The 19190-nt window shown below is 49.8% G+C and overlaps 1 protein-coding gene and 1 long non-coding RNA gene across 10 annotated transcripts in view; one reads left to right on the top strand and one right to left on the bottom strand.

The window, feature by feature from the left end:
- The first annotated feature begins 371 nt into the window (after positions 1–371).
- On the top strand, positions 372–14267 carry LOC309805869. Its single transcript, XR_014294319.1, has 4 exons — positions 372–415; positions 3875–3957; positions 13162–13697; positions 13918–14267. It is a non-coding gene; the product is annotated as an uncharacterized lncRNA (long non-coding RNA).
- The window catches only part of PXYLP1 (2-phosphoxylose phosphatase 1), a 69031-nt gene continuing 59099 nt past the window's right edge, over positions 9259–19190 (bottom strand). For all 9 annotated transcript variants that reach the window (XM_082624181.1, XM_082624182.1, XM_082624180.1 and 6 more), the window contains 2 exons: positions 16366–16505; positions 9259–11630 (listed from right to left, as the gene is read on the bottom strand). In XM_082624181.1, the coding sequence (XP_082480307.1) occupies positions 10693–11630; positions 16366–16505 (1078 nt within the window). In that variant the 3' untranslated portion in view covers positions 9259–10692. The remainder of the gene's footprint in view (positions 11631–16365; positions 16506–19190) is intronic.

The raw sequence follows: 19190 nt of genomic DNA, 5'->3' as shown, positions 1-19190 counted from the left end.
GCAGCGGCGGGAGGGCGACAAAGCCGCAGCGGGCAGAGCGCAAGGCTGCAGCGGGCCTGATCGTGCGCGCCAGAGGGAACGGAACAATGCACTGAGGAATCTCGCCAGGTCCTTTCCTTCTGAAGTCCCCGTTTCTCTGACTCACGAACGACCCCTGGAGGTAGACAATACTCAAAACCTCGCACCGTTCTACTCCCTCCGAAACCAACTCCAAGGCCGGACTCACCCTAACTTCCGCTTTCAGGAAAAGTGCGCAGTTCCGGGGTGGGCCCCGCGAGGCTTTGTGGGAAATGGAGTGTTGGTCAGGAGGATTCTGGGGGTCGTAGTTCCTGCTGGTCCTTATGCGCACGCGCATTTCCATCTGCATGTCCCGGCTTCCAGGGCTCCGCGGCGCGGGAGAGAGACGTGTCCGCTTGTGCGTGGTGGGCTTCTGACCTACGGCGGCTTAGGCTTTGTCCTGTGGGTAGGGGTCCCGAGGTGGGACGTGACAGACAGACTTGGGTTCTCTGTCAGTTACAGTTGCCAATTGTAACTGGGCAGTTGCAGCAGCAAGTGATAATCTCCGCGATGTGAGGGTTAGGAGCAGCGCCTAAGGGCCAAAGCTCGGGGTGTGGCATAGGACCAGGCCCAGGGGCGACGCATCTAAAGCCCGGGGCCTGAGAGCGCAGAGCTCCCAGTGAGCAGGGCTACGGCCATGCAGGGACCCTCGAGTCACACGGAGGAGATGGGCGTTATCCCCTGACACTGCAAATCTGTTGTCGGTTTCGGGTGGGGCGCACTGCCATCCTAACTTCATTTTTTAAGGTCACTGTGGCTGCGGTTCGGAGGGGTGGCGAGGGGAGGGCATTGAAGACCGAATAGTAGTCCAGGGAGAGGTGATGGGATCCGATGGTGACAGTGGACTGAGGGGATGAGGGGGGTTCAAGGAGGGGGAGGAGTAGAGAATTCCCAGCTTTCTGGTGTGGGCTGCTGGCCTGTCTGTGGATATTCTCACTTAGTGAAATTCTTACTCAGAATCTGTTTCAACCTGCCCCAAAGACTTGAGGGGGTCCACAAGTGAGCACACATGTGTAGATAGTCACAAAACTATTCAGATGTACACTGACCCAAAGGATATTCACGCACATAGCAACACGGCTCTGTTAGGCCCACCCTTGTGAGCACCCTGGTGTGTAAATACACACAGCCACATAGCTCGTAATCACACGCTCCCACATACTCCCCACCCCAGACAAAGGCGCTAGTAAATGTATCCTTTGTCTCAGCTCAGAGTCTCTGCCCAGAGCGGAGGGTGCCCAGCATCTTGGGCTAAGGGTAGCCTACAAACCAAAAGGACACACATTGATATCCTTGGGCCTCTCTCTGGAAAATTCACACACAGCTCAGCCTTTATTCTTCCACCCTACTACATCCATGTCCACTATGACTCTCCCAGTCTTCCTAGTTACCTTCTTGCCACCCTGGCCCGACGTGAGAGAGAAATGGGGCTTGAATTTAGGTAAGGGCTTTGCCTATCTGAATGTGTTTGCTGAGGATCTTCCCCGAGCAGTAGTTCTGAAGATATTTGTGTATGCTGGATTCTTTTGAGAATCCTGTGAAAGCTGTGAACCCTCTTCTGAGATAGCACACATCTTTATAGCCACGCTGTTTGGAAAACAGAATTGAAACCCGTCTGTGGAGCCCTGGTTAAGAACCTCACTAGAGGTAGATCAGAAGGTCAGCTTCCTGGTTGCCCCCTCTGCAGTCTTCAGGTGGCTCTGGAGGGGAGAATAGTAGGCCCCCAAGCCCGAAGAGGAATCAAGGTATGGGGAAGGGGCAGCCTTTCCTCCCAACCAAGTGCTGGCCCTGGTTAGAGCCAGGCTGTCCGTCCTGCCAGTTCTCTGCTGGTTAGTGGGTGAGTCAGCCAGGCAGGCAGTTCAAGCTTATCAGGTGTAGGGAATTCTCTGGCGGTCCAGTGGTTAGGACTCTGTGTTTCCACTGCAGGGGTCCCGAGTTTGATCCCTGGCCCGGGAACTAAGATCCCACAAGCTGTGTGGCCTAAAAAAAAAAAAAAAAAAAAAAAGCTTATCAGGTGGTGTTGAATTATTTAGGCTTAGTAGGTCAGTTAGACTGTAGGTCAATCAAATGATTTGTGATTTAGAAACTTAATCAGCCAACCAGCCAGTCAGGATTAATTTTTCAGATGGACAGTAGTCCATCAGGATCCATCAGTGAGAAGGTCAATTTAATGGTCTGTCCATCAGGGAGCCAGTTATGAGACTGCTAAACAGCTGGTTCATCAGTTAGACAAAAGGGCAGTTGGGGTGAGACCATATGGAGACAGTGTGTCTCTTCTTACATCTTGAAGACAGCGGACACAGGTGGAGAGAAGAGTTGACTCCTAGGCCACCAGAGGGAGCTTCAGTTTCCTGGGAAAGAGGGAAAACTGCAGAACAGGGCCAGACGGAGTTGCCACTAGAGGGCGGTGTGGCGCCCCTTCACGGGCACAGGGTGCCCCTGACCATTTGTGGAAGCCCCCCACCGCCCCCACCCCGTCTCTGGCCAGCTTCTGAAGAAAGGCTCCTGAAAGGACTTCTCATGTGGGGAGTGCCTAGCCAAGACACACTTGGCTCCATGCTGGGAGGAAGCAGCCAACTGCCCACCAGGAAAACTTGCCGTTCCTGAGCACTGGGGAGGAGGCAGGATGGAGAAGGAGTGCCTCACTGGTGGGCCCCAGGAGCAGGGAGGGGTGCAGCTTCCTACAGCGGAGCCACCCAGGGCAGGATCTGTCTTCTGTCGAGGTGCGCGTCACTTCCCGGGCTGCTTCTCCTTCAGTGCCTCGAGGGGGCCGTGGAGGGGCCAGACCAATGGCCTAAAGCCTCCAGACTGCCATTCCTTTGCTGAATGCTGTGCTCAGCTGCTGCTGCTGCAGCGGACAGCCACTCTAACTAAGGCAGGAAGCTGGAGGCTAGACATAGATGATGACAGAAACATGAGGAAAGGACGAGCAGTGAGCTTCCTTTCCCTTGAGAAATAATGGAGACGTTTATATAAGGTGCCAGATACGACACTGTCACAAAGGCAGGACTCAGAAGATTCAAGTTCTTTCCTCCCCCAAAGAGAAGTGCATGAGCTCAGGGAGTTGTATCTCCCATTTATGCCTAGAGCGTGATGCTGTGCCTCCAGGTGGGCTTCCTGGCTTTAAAAAATGGGCAGGGGGTTTCCCTAGTGGCACAGTGGTTGAGAGTCCGCCTGCCGATGCAGGGGACACGGGTTCGTGCCCCGGTCTGGGAGGATCCCACGTGCCGCGGAGTGGCTGGGCCCGTGAGCCATGGCCGCTGAGCCTGCGCGTCCGGAGCCTGTGCTCCGCAACGGGAGGGGCCACAGCAGTGAGAGGCCCGCGTACCGCAAAAAAATAAAAATAAAAATAAAAAAATTAAAAAATGGGCAGGACAATATTCTGGTTCTAGCTGGTTTCGGTGACTCTGCACAGTTAAAAGGAAGCGTAAGTGGGGGCAGTAACGGAGGCTCCATCGTGGAGGTGACCCACGTGAGCGGGGCTTTACCTGCGCTCTCTCGTGGGAGGTGCCATCCTGGTTTACAGGTGAGGCACCTGAGGCCTAGAGAGACTAGATACCTTGCCTGAGCCCTCATAGCTGGGAAGTGACACAGAACTGGGTTTGAACTCAGTCTGTGTGGTTCCAAAGTGCTTTCCTTTTCTGGGATGTGGGGAAGGGGACACAGGCGGGGAAGGGGAGGACGGTGAAGGACTGGGAGTTGCCAGGTCCTGAGGGAGAGTTGCTGGGGGTGGCTCTGGACAGGACTGGGCCTTTCAGAGACTCTGCAAACCTGACATCCCACGTGGTGATACAAAGACCCTTTTTCTCTCTCCCAGGTGTGCAAAAAAACCACATCACAACTACCCTCTGTGGACAAGCCCTTCAGTCATGTACTATTGCAAGTAATAAAGCTGAAGTGGTAAGTGGGAGCCAGACCTTGAAGGGCCTGGTGAGTCACCTTAGGGAGCTTGGATTTTCTCTAGAAGGCAGTGGAGGGTTTTTAACCAGGAGTGGCATGATTTGATTTGCACCGACACAAAGGTACAATCCATATACGGCAGAAATACTGAGTAGGTATTCAGTGCATATTAGTAAGCGCTCACACATACTTCACGTGGGGCTCCGGGAGGAATGTTTAATATAATGAATGGTACAGTGATCCTGAGCGAGGGCTCAGGGGTCAGGCTGGTTTGACTCCCAGTTCTGTCACTTCCTGCCTGTGAGGCTTTGGCAAATGACCTTTTCTCTGTTTCTTTCCTCCTCTCACAAAAGAGAGATGAGAACAATGATTTCTAAGCCATAGGGTTGCTGTGAGGATGCAACAAGGTAATGCTTATGAAACACAGCACAGCGCCTGGCACGTTAAAGCGCTCAGCGAACGCCGGCTTGTCCTCACCCTGTGCATCGCCTGCTCCAGTTCCAATCCTCTCGGCCTCGTGTCTTTTCCCAGCCACAGTGTGACCACCAGGCCCCGCAGGCTTTGATCTGCAGCATCTCCTTCTCTTGCTTCCTGCCCGAGGGCTTCTCAGATGCTCAGGTGGACCCAACTCATGCATGTTCCACCCAGAAGCGAGGGAGACACAGCTGTGGACAGAGCTGAGGGATAAATGTACCCCTCCCTTCCCCCAGGTGACCAGTGAGGAGGTGCATCTCACAGGCTTCTGGGAGGTCCCTCGGCTGGATGGCCTATCACCACGGTCAGCTCAGTGTGCATCCTCGCGCTGGCTTTCCCCTCCCTTTTCCCCCTCTCTGTCCTTCACCTTTGCTCCTGGGGACCACATTTCCTACTGAATACCTACACTTAAGGTTTTTTTCTCAGAGACTCTGCTTTTCAAAGGAACCCAGGCTAAGATAACCATTATAAGATGATCCTAATTTCTTTGAAATGCTGCATTAGAAACTGCTAGAAACATGAACATCTGGAACAGCGATCATTCCCTGGGTTGGGTAAACTCTTGCCTACACCCCAAGTCCCCAGTTTTACTTATTCACTTGTGTGAGGGTAGAGGAAGGGGTGAGCTAAGGAAGCTGGGAGAGCTCTGTAGTCCAGCCCAGTCCTGGGTCTGCTGCTCACTAGTGACCTTGCCATCCGAGGCGGGTGTCTGCCTCTGAGCCTCTGTTCCTCTCCTGTAAAACGGAGGTCATAGATGCCTACTCATACTCTGAGACAGAGACTCTGTCAGTTGAGTGCTTGGCCCAGTGTCCAGCCCCTAATATGTGTTCAATAAACGGTGCGTTTTACTGTAACAGCCCTGGGTCTCCTGTCGCTTCATGTGTGCTTACTTAGCTTCCGCAATGAAATGGTAAGCCTCTCACAGGCAGTGATAGAAGAAATTTGTGATCAATAGCTACATTGTCTCCTTCAAATAAATGACTCCAGCTTTACTGCCCAGACTAGCAGAGGCCTTAGTCCCTAGGATTTGCTTGCCTTCCATTGCAGCTCAGTTCCCAGGAAGCAGACTCTGAGACAGATGTAGATGTAGGAAGTTTATTGGGGAGTGTTCTTGGGGTCGACACTGTGGAGGAGGGGAAGGAAGCAGGATGCGGCAGAAGACATGGGCTGCAATGCAGTCACAAGGCCTCAACAGACCCCGCGGGGAGCACCAAAGGTGGGATGGCCCTTCAGGGTTGTCCCCAGGTCTTTCAATCCCTGCCCTTCCCTGCCGTCAGTGGATGTGGCTGCCTGGGAAGGAGGCACTGCCAGCCTGCACACTCCCAGCCACTGGGGAAAGAAGTCCTGAAGTGGGGAATCTGGGTAGGGGAGCATCCACCACACTTCAGTTCTAAGGGGTGGCTTTGGAGAATGTGACAGTCACTGCTGGTTCTCTAACCAGTATCCACTTTCCCCTTCTTCCTTATTAAGGCAGCCTGATCTGCTTGAGACAGCAATGTGCCCAATAAAAATACTCCCTTTCCTAGACTTCTCTGCAGTGGCAGTGGCTTACGGGACCCCATTCTGGCAAGATGTAGATAGCAGCCTGGGTTCCTGATGACATGGTGGAACCACTGGAGAAATTGGAAGGAAGAAATTTGCTTAATCACTGTAGACGGTTTTCTGTTGGATGTGACCAAACAGTCCTGGATGGTTCAGAGATGCGTAATCATATTCTGCTTAAGAACACGGGCCTTTGGGTTAACAGACGACAGCTTTGAGCCTCAGCTCTGCTGCATACTAGCTAGCTGTGTGAAACTTCAGAGAATTCACTCCATCACACTTCCCTTTTTCTATAAAGTGGAAATGACAGTACCACCTAGTGCATGGCTCACGTAACACTAGGGTAACCAACGTGTCCCTGTTTGCCTGGAACGTGCCCACTTTTAGCACTGAAACTCCCGCATCCTGGGAAACTCCTCAGTTTCCAGGCAAACCAGGACAGCTGGCCATCCTATTAAAACACTTCCCAAAATACCTACCTCCTTTACAAATGGAAGACCGGGTCCCGAAGGCTAACAATTATATTCGACGCTGCCCCCTAGTGGCTGAGTATAATATGACATCACTGCAAAAATGCGTTTGTAAAATTATTCATGTAAGTAGTTTTTTCTTAACAAAAACTGTAACCAGTTTTTGGTCAGAGGCAGAGTTGGAATATTCTCCTAACCATTTAGATTTAAATTTATAGCTGTTGTAATCCCACTATATTTTAGTACTCACTGATACTCGCCAGCAAATATGGTATATTGTAGGGTTATCGGGAGGATTAAATGAGTGTAGGAAAGCCTCTGACACGCTGTGTCACAGTCCATGTGCTGTAAGTTTCACTGATGTCATGTAAACTTGGGTTAGACTCTGCACTTTGACTCTTCCTTTGAAAAGTGACTTCACCCTGATGAGTGTGTTTCTTCATTGAATTAGGAGTAATACGACCTCCCTCAGAGGGTTAGATTGATAGAGAGATGCTTACGGGGTGCCTCCCCCCCGAGGGAAGCAGGACCCCAAAAATATTGCCTTTACTACTGAGTTCTCCAGAAGCCAGGCCTCAGGCCACCCCTCCGTGAGGGGCTCTGCAGCCCTGGGAGGATCTGTCCCGGGGATACCTTCTCCTCATCAAGGCCACTCTCAGCTGGCAGTCGGGCTTCACAGGCCCGGAAGGCCTGACTGGACACTCTGATGAAGTCAGCTGGTTCCTCTCAAGCCTGAGCTGGCCACTGGGCAGGCACTATCCAGGGCACGACCAGAGCTCAGTTCAGGGGCCTCGCACAATGGGAGCTAACTGGTGCCCGGGCCAGAGCTCTGAGCGAGCCCCGATCAACGTGACCCACAACGTGAACCCCAGCTGTCTTCTGCTTTCTACTTATGTTGTGTTTAAACACGCTTAGACTGCTCCGTCTGTCCAGAAGGCTTTGTAAAGATTCAGAGAAACGGAAGCATCCCTGCCTATCCCACGTCAGTCTCTATGAGTTCTAGAAAAAGGAATCACTCAAATCTTTCAAACATCTAATTCTGCTATAGCTACAAAGACCCTCAAATAGGCTTAACAGCAATATTGGGTTAAGTTCTTCATTTCTATTTCTAAGTGAATTTAGAGAAAGAATATGTACTCTACTCATATTAATCAACACATACAATTGCTGGTCTCTCTACTTTGTTCTGTGTACCTCAAAAGCCTTGTAGTCCTATTTTAGTACCTTGGTGTTACATTTTAATTTCATTTATTTTTAATGAAAATTAAAAAATATGCCTCATCTAGGGCTTCTCTGGTGGCGCGGTGGTTGAGAGTCCGCCTGCCGATGCAGGGGACACAGGTTCGTGCCCCGGTCCGCGAAGATCCCACATGCCGCGGAGCGGCTGGGCCCGTGAGCCATGGCCGCCGAGCCTGCGCGTCCGGAGCCTGTGCTCCGCAACGGGAGAGGCCACAACAGTGAGAGGCCCACGTACCGCAAAAAAAAAAAGTCTCATCTATATCATGAAATCATGAATTATGCCTATAGCTATAAAAGAGCTGCCCAGAGCTGACTGCCTTTCTTTCTCCTTCCTTCCCTTCTTTCTTTTCTCTTTCTTTTTTTCTTTCTTTTCCTCTATTTCTTTCCCTTTCTTCATTCCTTCCTTCTTTTTCTCTCTCCTTTCTCTCTCTCCCCCCCTCCTCTTTCTCCCTCCCTCTCCCTCTCCCTCTCTCTCTCCTCTCTCTCCCTCCCTCTCTCCCCCCCTTCCCCTCCCTCTTTCTCTCCCTCCCCCCCCACCATCTCTCTCTCTCCTTCTCCCTTTCTCTCTCTCTCTCTCTCCCCCACCCCACCACCCTCTCTCAATGTGGAACTCTCCAAGATATACTGTTATGGGAAGCAACTTAATGAGAAGTATATCTAAAAGACATATTATTAAAGGAAACCTCAGCTGGGTGCTCAGTGTTTGTTTATGGAAACGAAATGTCTCAGAAGTCGATACTAAGGAGGATACTTTAATGCCATGCATACCCAATGTCTTGGGAGGCAAAACCTCTATCTACACTTTTAATGGTGGCTCTTATGCAAAATATCCACCTTTACCCACAGATGTTGCGAACTGATTTTTAAAACATCTTCTGATTCACCTTTATTTTTAAAATCTTCAAGCTGTGTTTAGCAGTTCTGATTCAGATAGACTGTGAGTGGGAACAACAACAACAAAAACCTGCTTAGGCTTTAAATACTCGAGAGATAACACACCATTTTCAGCAATAAAAGAAGCTCTGGGGATAAATTTTCACCCAGTCCCAGGCCACCAGCTGTGACACATCCTCTCGGCCACCGAGCCCTGGTGCTGCTGTCAGAGAAGGAAGCTGCAGCCCCTGTGTGGCCCACCCAGTGCAGGACGGCTGTCCTTTCCCGTCACCCCTGAGGGCCCAGCTTGGCCTGTGGCTGGCCACACTAGGCTGGGGCCTGGCCTTCCCTTACCCACGTGTACCGTAGAGCAGCGGTCCCCAACCTTTTTAGCACCAGGGACTGGTTTCGTGGAAGACAGTTTTTCCACGGACAGGGTGGGGGGATGGGGAATGGTTCAGGCAGTAATGGGGAGCGACGGGGGGCGGCAGGTGAAGCTTCGCTCGCCTTCCCTCCCGCAGCTCACCTCCTGCTGTGCGGCCAGTTCCTAACAGGCTGCGGTCTGTGGCCTGGGGGTTGGGGACCCCTGCTGTAGAGCTTTCTAATTTAAAATGTTTTTATTTATTAAAAAAAAAGATAAATTAAAAAAACATATGAACTCACTTGAAAGGAAATAGAGTGACTTACAGGTACAAACCATGAGTTGTGTGTACGAGTAATCTTCAAAAATTTATTAATAGAAACGGATGTATTCAAATGCAACACTGGACAAAAAACAAAGAGAAAAGGCTGGAATACCAGCGACATCGGGGAATCTCACTTTATATTTCTTCGCACAGAACTAGCACCATTTTAGTCAGAAATCACAGATTTAATTATAATTGCTTCTAATATATAAAATACCTTATAAAGATTATTTAACTATCTAGTAACAAAGTTCTTCCAAAAACTTATTTAAAACTCAATTCGAATTTACCATCTGAAACACGAAAATGGTTTAAAAATCGATCCAATTCTACTGCTTGTGGAAGGCAATGAGCCATAATTCGTTTTATTGGAAGAAAGTGCCTGAATTCAGCTTCTGGCTCCCTTCTAACCCCCAGGCAGATACAGTAAATTGAATATTTCATAGGAATCAGAGCACATCTAAAACTGGTCTTAGAAAATATTTTCCTAGACTATAAAAATACTACATGGAATACAAAAATTTCCGCATGTACAGCAAATAGACTACAGCAGACAAATATTTAAGACATACTCAGATGTTATACCATAATCATCATGAACAGCAAGTATTAGTCTCATAATTTTTCTATGATTCATTTTGATTCAATGTTTATTTCCCCTCAAGTTTTGTTATAATGTCGGATACAGACCAGATTCTGTGTTTCTAGCAGACGTTACTGGAGGCACCACTGAAGAATTCTGGGTATTCAGCTGGTTCTCTCGCAAAGTGCTCAAAGTGCAATTGTAGTAGAGCCTAGCGGTTAGAACAGGGACCAGCAAACTGCAGCCCTCGGGCCACACCCGGCCCACTGCCTGTTCTGTGCGGCCTGTGAACACAGCCACGCTTATCCATTCACACGCTGTCTGTCGCTGCTGTCAAGTTACAAGAGCAGAATCGAGTAGCTGTGACAGACGCTATGTGTGGCCTCTTGGTCCGCAGTGTCTACAATATTTACTATTTGGCCCTTTACAGAAAAAGTTTGCCTACCCCTATTGTAGATAAATCACTTCAGGAAATCGTTCACTGAACAAGGACAAGGTAAGATTGTCCCAGATTAAGAAACTTTTGGCTGAGGTTTGCTGGTTCCATCATACAGTACCAAGGCAGATCAAAAACACATATGTGGATTGGCAGCTTTGGATACCGAAGCATTATTCTGGCATCCTAAGCAAAGTCTGGCTGTGATAAAGTACCTTCCTTTCTCTGTGAACTGGCCATTATGTACCAAGTAACTCAAGTACCCAATTACAGCAACATATTCACTGTTCAACCCTAAATCTGTGTGGCCCCCAAGCATGATTTCCGGCCTTTAAAAATCACCTTGTACCCTTAGCAACCAAGAACTAGAAGCGGACCTTTCCCATCCCTCTGTATTGGCAGAGATTCTGTTGGCGCCGCACCACGTACCTTTTAGGATCCTTCCCTGTGACACGCATCATAATAATTACTGCTACCACTACCCAGGGCCACGAACATGTCCCTTTGGACAAAGCGGACCAAGTTTTCGAGGGGGCACATGGGCTTGGGAGACCGCTTGTGGTGATCCTGGCAGAAGGAGGTGTGGAACGTGACATCGACACCGTCGTAGAGAACCCGGACGGAGTGCTCGCCGGGCTTCTCTCTGTCTTGCCAGAGCTCAAAGATCAACCTGGCCGCGAACCTCGGGAACCTGGCTTCTGTAAGGCCCAAGGCACTGAGCATCGGGGCCAGAGTGACGTCGTGAGCAGAGGAGAGCGCGAAGAGCTCTTCCTTCCGGCCCTCGGCCGCGCGCCGCATGCGGCCCACGGTCCGGTTCAGGACGGGGTGGGCGCCCAGGAGCGCGTACCCCAGGTACAGTCCCTTCTCCTGCCTCTCCCTCTCGTCCTCTCTCTGATGCCTCTGGATCACCTTGAAGTGCTCCATGCTCACACAGCCCTTCCTGGTGCAGGGGAAGCTGACGTTGTGGCAGAAGAGGCAAAGCATGGCGTCCATGGGGCTGGCGGCCCGGAGCCGCTCGCTGGGCGTGTCCACGATCCTGGCCATCTCCTCGTAGGTCCTCTGCAGCCGCGTGTTCTTCAAACGCAACAGGTACTGCCGACGCTGCTCCTTTTCCAGGTACTGGTTCCTCAGCGGGCAGTAGCAGTTCCCAGAGCAGAACAGAGCGCTGGGCTGGTGCCGGAAATAAATCTTCTTCCAGTCAAAATCCGGGAGAAAGCCATAAAGCAGAGCCAGCCCACTCTGCAGCGTCCGGCTTTTGCCAGTGGTCTCTAAGTGAAGCTGCTTCGTGGACCAGTCACTGGGCAGGAGTTTGTGTTTCTTCAGATAGATGTCCCTCAGCAGCTGGCCATTCTGCAGATGCTGCACGATCCCTGAAACACAACGGTGCCACACGCTTGCCTGACTACCAGCTTAGCAAAGGGAACAGCACAGGGAGTCAAGGCCTGTCCCACTCTGGAATGCTTTAGACAGCGAACGATTGCATCCTCGAGCCTGGCCCCCAGTGCGTGGAAGCCCCGAGAACGGGCTCATGTCTGCGTGCAAAGGGAGCCGCTCAGGCTTATCCACAAAGGGACGAGCAGAGTGGGGCCCGGTCCTCTGGACCCACGCCTTTCTGGGAAGCACGAGGACCATTTATCTGCCTTGATCCCTCCCTTCTGACTGGTCCCTCCCCTGGAGGAGGGTTGTGACTGGCAGGGCTCAGAGGGTAGGAACCATTGCACTGGTGGACGTCTAGGAGGTAATTGGCAGGGGCCTAAGGAGAGCTTTCTCCCTCCCGCCCTGGGACACATCATTCCTCAGTGTGCCCGGGGAGTTCATGGAAATCTGTCAGGTAAGGAGAACAAGTCACCTGTTGGCTGCCTGGTCCCCTCACTTTGGGGACGTTCCCTCCTTCACACCGGCCTCCCTACTCTCCCAGCTGAAGGCTCTCTGCTCACCTTCTGGGTGCATTCTGCCCAATCCTGCTAGGGCTTTACCTGCTCATCAGGAAGGATACTGTCTCTGTATGGATCTGGAATGATCTCCCAGATACACAGAATATTTGGGGAAAAAAAAAGCAAACTACAGAACAGTATGTTTATTATGCTGCTTTTAAATAAAAACGAGGGGATAAGAACGTGTATTGGCAGCAGCCTGTGTTTTGCATAGAAAAATTTTGCAAGGATGCACAATGGTTACCTGGGGATGATGGGGGCACAGAAATGGGGGGGGAGGTGGAACATGGGTAGGAGCGTGAATTTTAAGTTTACCCTTTAGTTGTTATAGTTTTGAACTACACACAGGAACTATACCACAGTATAGTATCTTGAAAACAAAAAAAGGAAAAAACTGCAAAAGCCTTATCTTCAAGCAGGAGAAGGTAGTCCAAGATAAAAGCAAGCTCACCCTGCAGCCAGCAGGATGTTGGGATGGAATTTCAGTGCAAGATCTGCATTCTCTGAGAGTGTCAACCGCAGGCAGGCCCTGTGACCAGTAATGCCACTTATTCAGATGCCCGAATGGTTTGAAAAGCCCCACCACAAAAATGAGGCAACTGCAGGCTGAAATGCGTGAGACAGAGGGAACGGTGTTGGCCCAGGAAGGGGAATAGCTCAGGAAAAAAAAAGGAAGGATCCTAGGTCCTACTTTGAATGAAGGGTGTTGACAGCAGAATTCCCGGAGAGATCTGGGCTGGGGCAGGTCTTCGCATTTCCAAATGACCCGCATAAAGGGACCAACCATGAGTGACAAACATCCAGAATCTGTGTCTGCCCCCGTTCCCCTCTGGGCCCACCCTGTATTCTGAGGCTATGTACATTAAGGTTGGCGCGCTTACTGTGTGCCAACCTTTCTCCTTTAATCCTCACAAAAACCCAGCAAAGAAGGCATATTATCATTATCCCCCTTTTCCTTATTTTACAGATGAGGAAACTGAGGCCCAAGCCATTCACAGTTAAGACGTGGCCGAGCAGAACTCCAGCCCCTGCCCCGGCCCAACCTTGTGCTCACATCACCTCCTCCCGACATGTTCCTGCAGAAACGCTACCCATTCAGGGCTTCTCCTTCCCTCCAAACACAGGCTGCATCTTCATGACTCTGTTCACGCCCTTCCCTTTCTCTTCCCAGTGAAATCCTCATCCTGGCTCCAATATTACCTTCTCTGTCTCCCTCCCCCTCCCCCACTCCCCAGAGGTCCAATGAATCGTTCCCTCCTGTGTGCACAGGCCGCTGGACCGCTAAGGCAACAGCTGCATGCACTGAGCCTAGCATATGCTAGCACTGCGCTGGCGCTTTACACACGCTGTCTACTGCAGCTTGCCACCAGCGCTGTCGGGAAGACGTTACGAGCCCCGTTTCACAGGTCTGTCTACTCCAAAACCCGTGTTTATTCTGAAAGCGCCTGCCACTCGCAGCAACACCCTCAGGGGTCTCCATGCGCCGTACCACTGCAGCTGCAGGTTCCTTTGGGACAGCATCTCAGTCATCCAGCCACCCCCCCCCCTACATGCGGCAGCCGCCAAAGCATCTGGGACAGAGTAGGCACTCATCATCAGTCGCATCTTACACAGCTCCTGTGGGGCGCCCAGAGTGTGCCACGTACAAATGACGATTCTAACAGCGATGTGAAATTTCAAATAGAAGATAAAAGTGACCACTAAAAAGAGAATGAGGGAATAGGAGCAAACGACCGCAAAAATGATTTCTAGGGTAATACTAATTTAGAAAACGATGATGATCATAGGTCAACGGAGAGGAAAGGTTAGAATGAATAGCTGCCCGATGCAATTACCCTGACTTCCTAGCCAGCTGACGGACGCTGACCCTCAAGGACCCCGTTAGATTCCCTCAGGAACTTGAACATGTAAATTCATCTCTGCACGTGGCTAGGACTGTCTCTGTTGACAGACACACAGCAAAACCATAGAGGTAGGGACAGACAGCTTCTTTATTGCTGGTACCACTCTCTGGAGGTCTGGTCATATTCTTGCCCTTAAGAGTCTGTGAGTCACCCTGAATCTTTATAATAAATGTCCTTTTTCCACTTGAGTTGGTTTCTATTACTTGCAGTCAGTGGTTCTAGGCAAGCATGGTTCTGCCCTCAGGGAGGGATTGGGTTGTCACAGTAATACGGGAAAGTGCGTTCCTGATCCCTAGTGGGTGGGGTCCAAGGGCCAGACAGTCTTCACGAGGAACTGTTTTCTGTTCCACGTAACTTTTGAATGTATAAGACATTCCCTCGTGTGAAAACCCTGTTTAAATACTTCAATCTCAAATCTGGTTTTTTGTGTCTATAAACACAAAACCATTTTTGCACAACATTAACATCCACTGAATTTTCCAGAAATGCAATATAAATTAAGGGACACCTGTCTTTTGTTTTGATCACAACTTGTCAAAAAAATCATGTCCTGACACGGAGTAGTAGAGTCACCAACATGCATCCCTTGATCAGTCTGCATCTGTAGCTGTCACACACACCAGTCTACACTGAAGCCCAAGCAATTGATTATTTCATCCTATTTTCTAACAAAGGTGCGCTCAGGCATTTATATTGAGATATACAGAATTATATAATAAATTAGTTTCCTGTTGTTTCTACTTCATATTACAATTAGAGTGCCTGACATGACTGTTTTTTAAAATTATGTATATAGAAAAGTTATATTCAAATTTCACTTCAGGATAGTTCAGGGAGCACCACAAAACACTTGTTAATAAAAGGGGGTGCTGGATCTGGTAGGAGGAGAACTCTTGTTTTAAACTAATGCAGAGCTTGTGCACGTGAACTAATTAGCAAAAGCTTTTGACAGAACTCCTTATTCAAGGCTTGTCCTCCAGAGACTTAAGCTCGCCCCACTCTGTCACTCAGTATCCTCAATAATAATGGCTTTCAAAACATGGCGAAACCAACAGGGCCAAGTACAGGACAGAGACCTTCCTTCCATCAAAGCTGAGGTCCTAAGGTTCTGGTGGACCAAGAAACAGAACGTGGCCGATCAGTCGCCTTGATTCCTCCAGAAAGGCTGGTGAGCACGCAAAAGTCCTTTAAGGTCCCTGACTGAGGAAGCAGGAAGCTGGAACCTCTTAGGGGACCACCAGTTCCTTCTCATACCGACAAAGGTGACCCCACTGTTAAATGACCAACCTAGGCTGACAGTGAACTGGTTGTACAACAGTATGGACAGGGCTGCAGAGGGAGAGAGGGGCTTCTGTGAGGAACACACAAGCCAGACAAACTCCATGCTCAGTGGGGCTCGGCCATATGCGTGTCTCCCTGAGATCTGGTGCATTAAAACCTTTCAGCTGTTTTGTCTGAGTAGCTAAGAACATGGGACTGGTTACATAAATCATGGCCCATTCATAGTGGAATAATGTGCAGCTGTCAGAAATGATGTTGTTGATGAACATTTACTGATAGGGAAAGATGATCTCAATATATTGTTAAGTGAAAAAAGTAGGTTACAAAACAGTGTTTAGGGCTTCCCTGGTGGCGCCGTGGTTGAGAGTCCGCCTGCCGATGCAGGGGACACGGGTTCGTGCCTCAGTCCAGGAAGATCCCACATGCCGCGGAGCGGCTGGGCCCGTGAGCCATGGCCGCTGGGCCTGTGCGTCCGGAGCCTGTGCTCCGCAAAGGGAGAGGCCACAACAGTGAGAGGCCCGCGAACCACAAAAAAAAAAAACAACAAAAAACCCCAAACAAGCAGTGTTTAGGAAGATACCACCTGTGAGAATGAGAGAGAGAGAGAGAGAGAGAGAGAGAGTGTGTGTGTGTGTGTGTGTGTGTGTACACGCCCATGAGTGCATGCAGATATAAACACATGAAGAAAGATTATTAATTTCTTTGGTAGGATTATGAGTGCTTTAAATTTTCTTCCTTTTGCTTAATTGTCTTTCCTGCTTTCTCTTCCATGAACATATATGGTTTTTGTAATAAGAAAAAAGGTTATTTTTAATATTTAGAAATCACATGTTGAATCAGATACCTTGGTGGGCACACAGCTGCTTGAGGTGCTGGCCCTACTCACCCCTGCGCCCACAGCGTCTTTCCCAGGAGGCCCCGATACACGCGTCCGCCAAATACAGGAGCGGGTGGGAGACTGACAGGGAAGGGGCAGCCCCACATACCTGTCTGCGTGAGCTCTCCCATCTCACACAGCTGGTGACTGGGGTAAAGAGGCAGGGAGTGCAAGGGGCTTTCGAAAGAGGCTCCGGATCCTTTGGACATGTGACGCACGAAAGCCTCCAGTTTAGGGTGATACGGTTTCCTAAAGAGGCAACACAGAGAGAGTTAGTGGTTAGCGTGCTCCAGAACCGTCCGTGACGATTTCAGCCTCAGCAAGCAGGATCCCAAGTGAGCCAAGCCCTTTCTCACCCACAATAACAGCACATTCCAGTTTCACGATTACATGCCCGCTACCACCTACACATAAAATCCCCACTCCATAAGGCCAGCCCGAGACCCCGCCCTCCACCGAGATACCCATCATCCTCAGCACCGTGGGAGTCAGCGTGGACCTCATCCACCCGGTTGCCCAGGCCGCCCCACTCCTGTCTCCCCCTCCAGGAGGCCACCAACCCCCCGACCCGAGGCAGCCAAGCCAAGGCTGCGGGTCCTCCTCGATTTCTCCCTCCCCTGCGCCCTGCACAGGTGCCCTCCTGGGCTTCTCTGCCCCTCTCTCCTGTATCCCTGCATCCCTGAGCAGGGTCTGCCTCAGTCAGCTTTTGTCTGGATGGCATGAGCCTCTCCTTGGCCCGCCTGCCGTCACATCTTGCCTCCTCCACAGCCAGTGCGGTCGACGTAGAAGGCAACCCCGACTGCCACTGCTCTTCCACGGGGCCACCTCCCCAAGAAGCCACGCACAGCCATCAGTCCACTCTGGCCCCGCCTCACGTTGAGGCCCAGTGCACCCTAATGCTGCGCTCTGGCCACGCACAGCATCTGCCTTCTGTGGGCCCTGCACACCTGTCCTTTCATGCTTCCAAGACTTTCCACATGCTGCCTCTTCTTCCTAGAAAATGCATCCCGACCTTCACGGGGGTAGCCCTGAATCCTTAACTTATGTGACCTCTGGAAAAACTCCTGTGAAGAAAATTAACTGATTAAGATAACCCAGATCTCTACAGCTCACTATGCATTTTGCACATATGGTATCTCATTGCACGTGGGGTGGGGATGAATAGTGAAAAAAAAACACACCAGGTTATTTATGAGATCTGACATTATTTCTATTTCTGCCATGAAGTACACATGGCAAATCAAGATTTATTGTTCTAGTCAGTAATACACAATTTCCCTGAATAATGAAATGACCCATGAATATATACACATTTTCTCTGAATAATGAGATGACCTATGAGTATACACACCTTTTCTTTAAATAATGAAATGGCCTATGAACGTTTATACATTTCCAGCTGAACAGAGGTGGACAGAGAGAGTAGTTCCCAACTCAATCAGCACGAAAAGAAGCAAAGATAAATTGTCTAATGGCAGACCCCCGCTGTCTGAAAGCCTAACTAACTTTGGCAATGCTTTTACAATGGCTGCCCAAATGGGTTTATCTTTCAAAAATATAAAGCTAAAAAAAAAAAATCCATTCCAGAAATATGTTTTAAAATTAGAGAATGCTAATCCTGACATAGAGTATATAGTCTAATAAATCACCCTGGATTGCTATAGGGCATTACGGCTTTCCATAAAAACAGAGAATGTGTTATTTTCCCTGAGGCTAAAACACATAAATATTTGCAAACTGTGAAATAAAATGTCCAGACTGATAATGAGGCTGCCAAAACAAATCCACATAAACAAAGGCTATCCATCAACCGGGGTCAAATGTTCCGCTCCAGGCCGTTATTTCAGGTTGGTGATGTTTGAGGATCTAAGAAAAGCTTTGCTACCAGTTTTAGAAATGAAATTTCACTACTGAGAGTTTTCAGGGAATCTGACTCCTTAATGATGCATTAATATCTAACTGTATTCATGGAAACTTGTTTTCGATATGGAAAGATGACGATTCGTGGAAGAAAAACTTCACTTATGGAAGAGAATAACAAAAGACTTTTAATCAGGAAGAGGACCAGGTAACCCGAGTCCCTGGGCCTGTCCTGGATCTGAATGACCAGATCCTGAGGCAGGAGATAGATGGGCCCCAGGCTGAGCAGCTGACATCTGTCGCCTGTGGACAGATACTCCAAGATAAAGATAATGGCGGGAGCCACGAGGAGCTGAGTCCTGCCGAGATAAAAGATAAAGAGACCACATATTTCTCATTCTGGAGGTCAAGGAGACCCCCAAGCTATGCATGTGCAGAAAGGCTCCTCAGGGGAGGGGGTGCTAGACCATAATGTGTTCTGTCAACTTCTCAGGGAACCTAGCGCCCAAGTCCATCTTGGCTGAAAGATGCACGTGCACCCAGGGTAGGGCCCTGAGCCAGACGAGATATGGACTCAAAGCCAGACAAAGCAAGATGACTGGAAACCCAGAACTGCCTCCATATAAGTGATTTAACCCACCCCAAAAGCCCACGGCTCTCTCTTTCTCTCTCTCTGAGCCCGCCCATGCTTTCTTTACATGTATCTTCTCTCCTAATAAACACTTTACTTGCCTCACTACTTTTTGTCTCTTTGCTGAATTCTTTCTTCCAAGCAGACAAGAGCCAGGGCAGTACTGTGGCCTGGGTTCGATCCCTGGTCAGGCAACTGAGATTCCCACTTCAAGCTGCCACAGCCAAAGCCACCCGAGATTAGTCCTGCCAACTGCATCTACTGCTCCATTCCTGCAGCGGAGAGGGTACCCAGCACATGGTAAATACCTCAGAAGCACACGGAAATGATTTCAACTGGGAAGTGCCCCAACCTTCGATGCTTCAGGAGAAGTCCAAGCCTTCTTAATCTGTAGCAATGAATACGGCAAGTTCCCATAGTGTTTATGAAAGTATCCAGATTTT

Source organism: Mesoplodon mirus (genome assembly GCF_964341445.2).
Source record: "Mesoplodon mirus genome assembly, chromosome: 6".
NCBI lineage: Eukaryota > Metazoa > Chordata > Mammalia > Artiodactyla > Ziphiidae > Mesoplodon > Mesoplodon mirus.
Note: the sequence above shows the minus strand (reverse complement) of the source record. Positions and strands in the feature narration are given on the sequence as shown.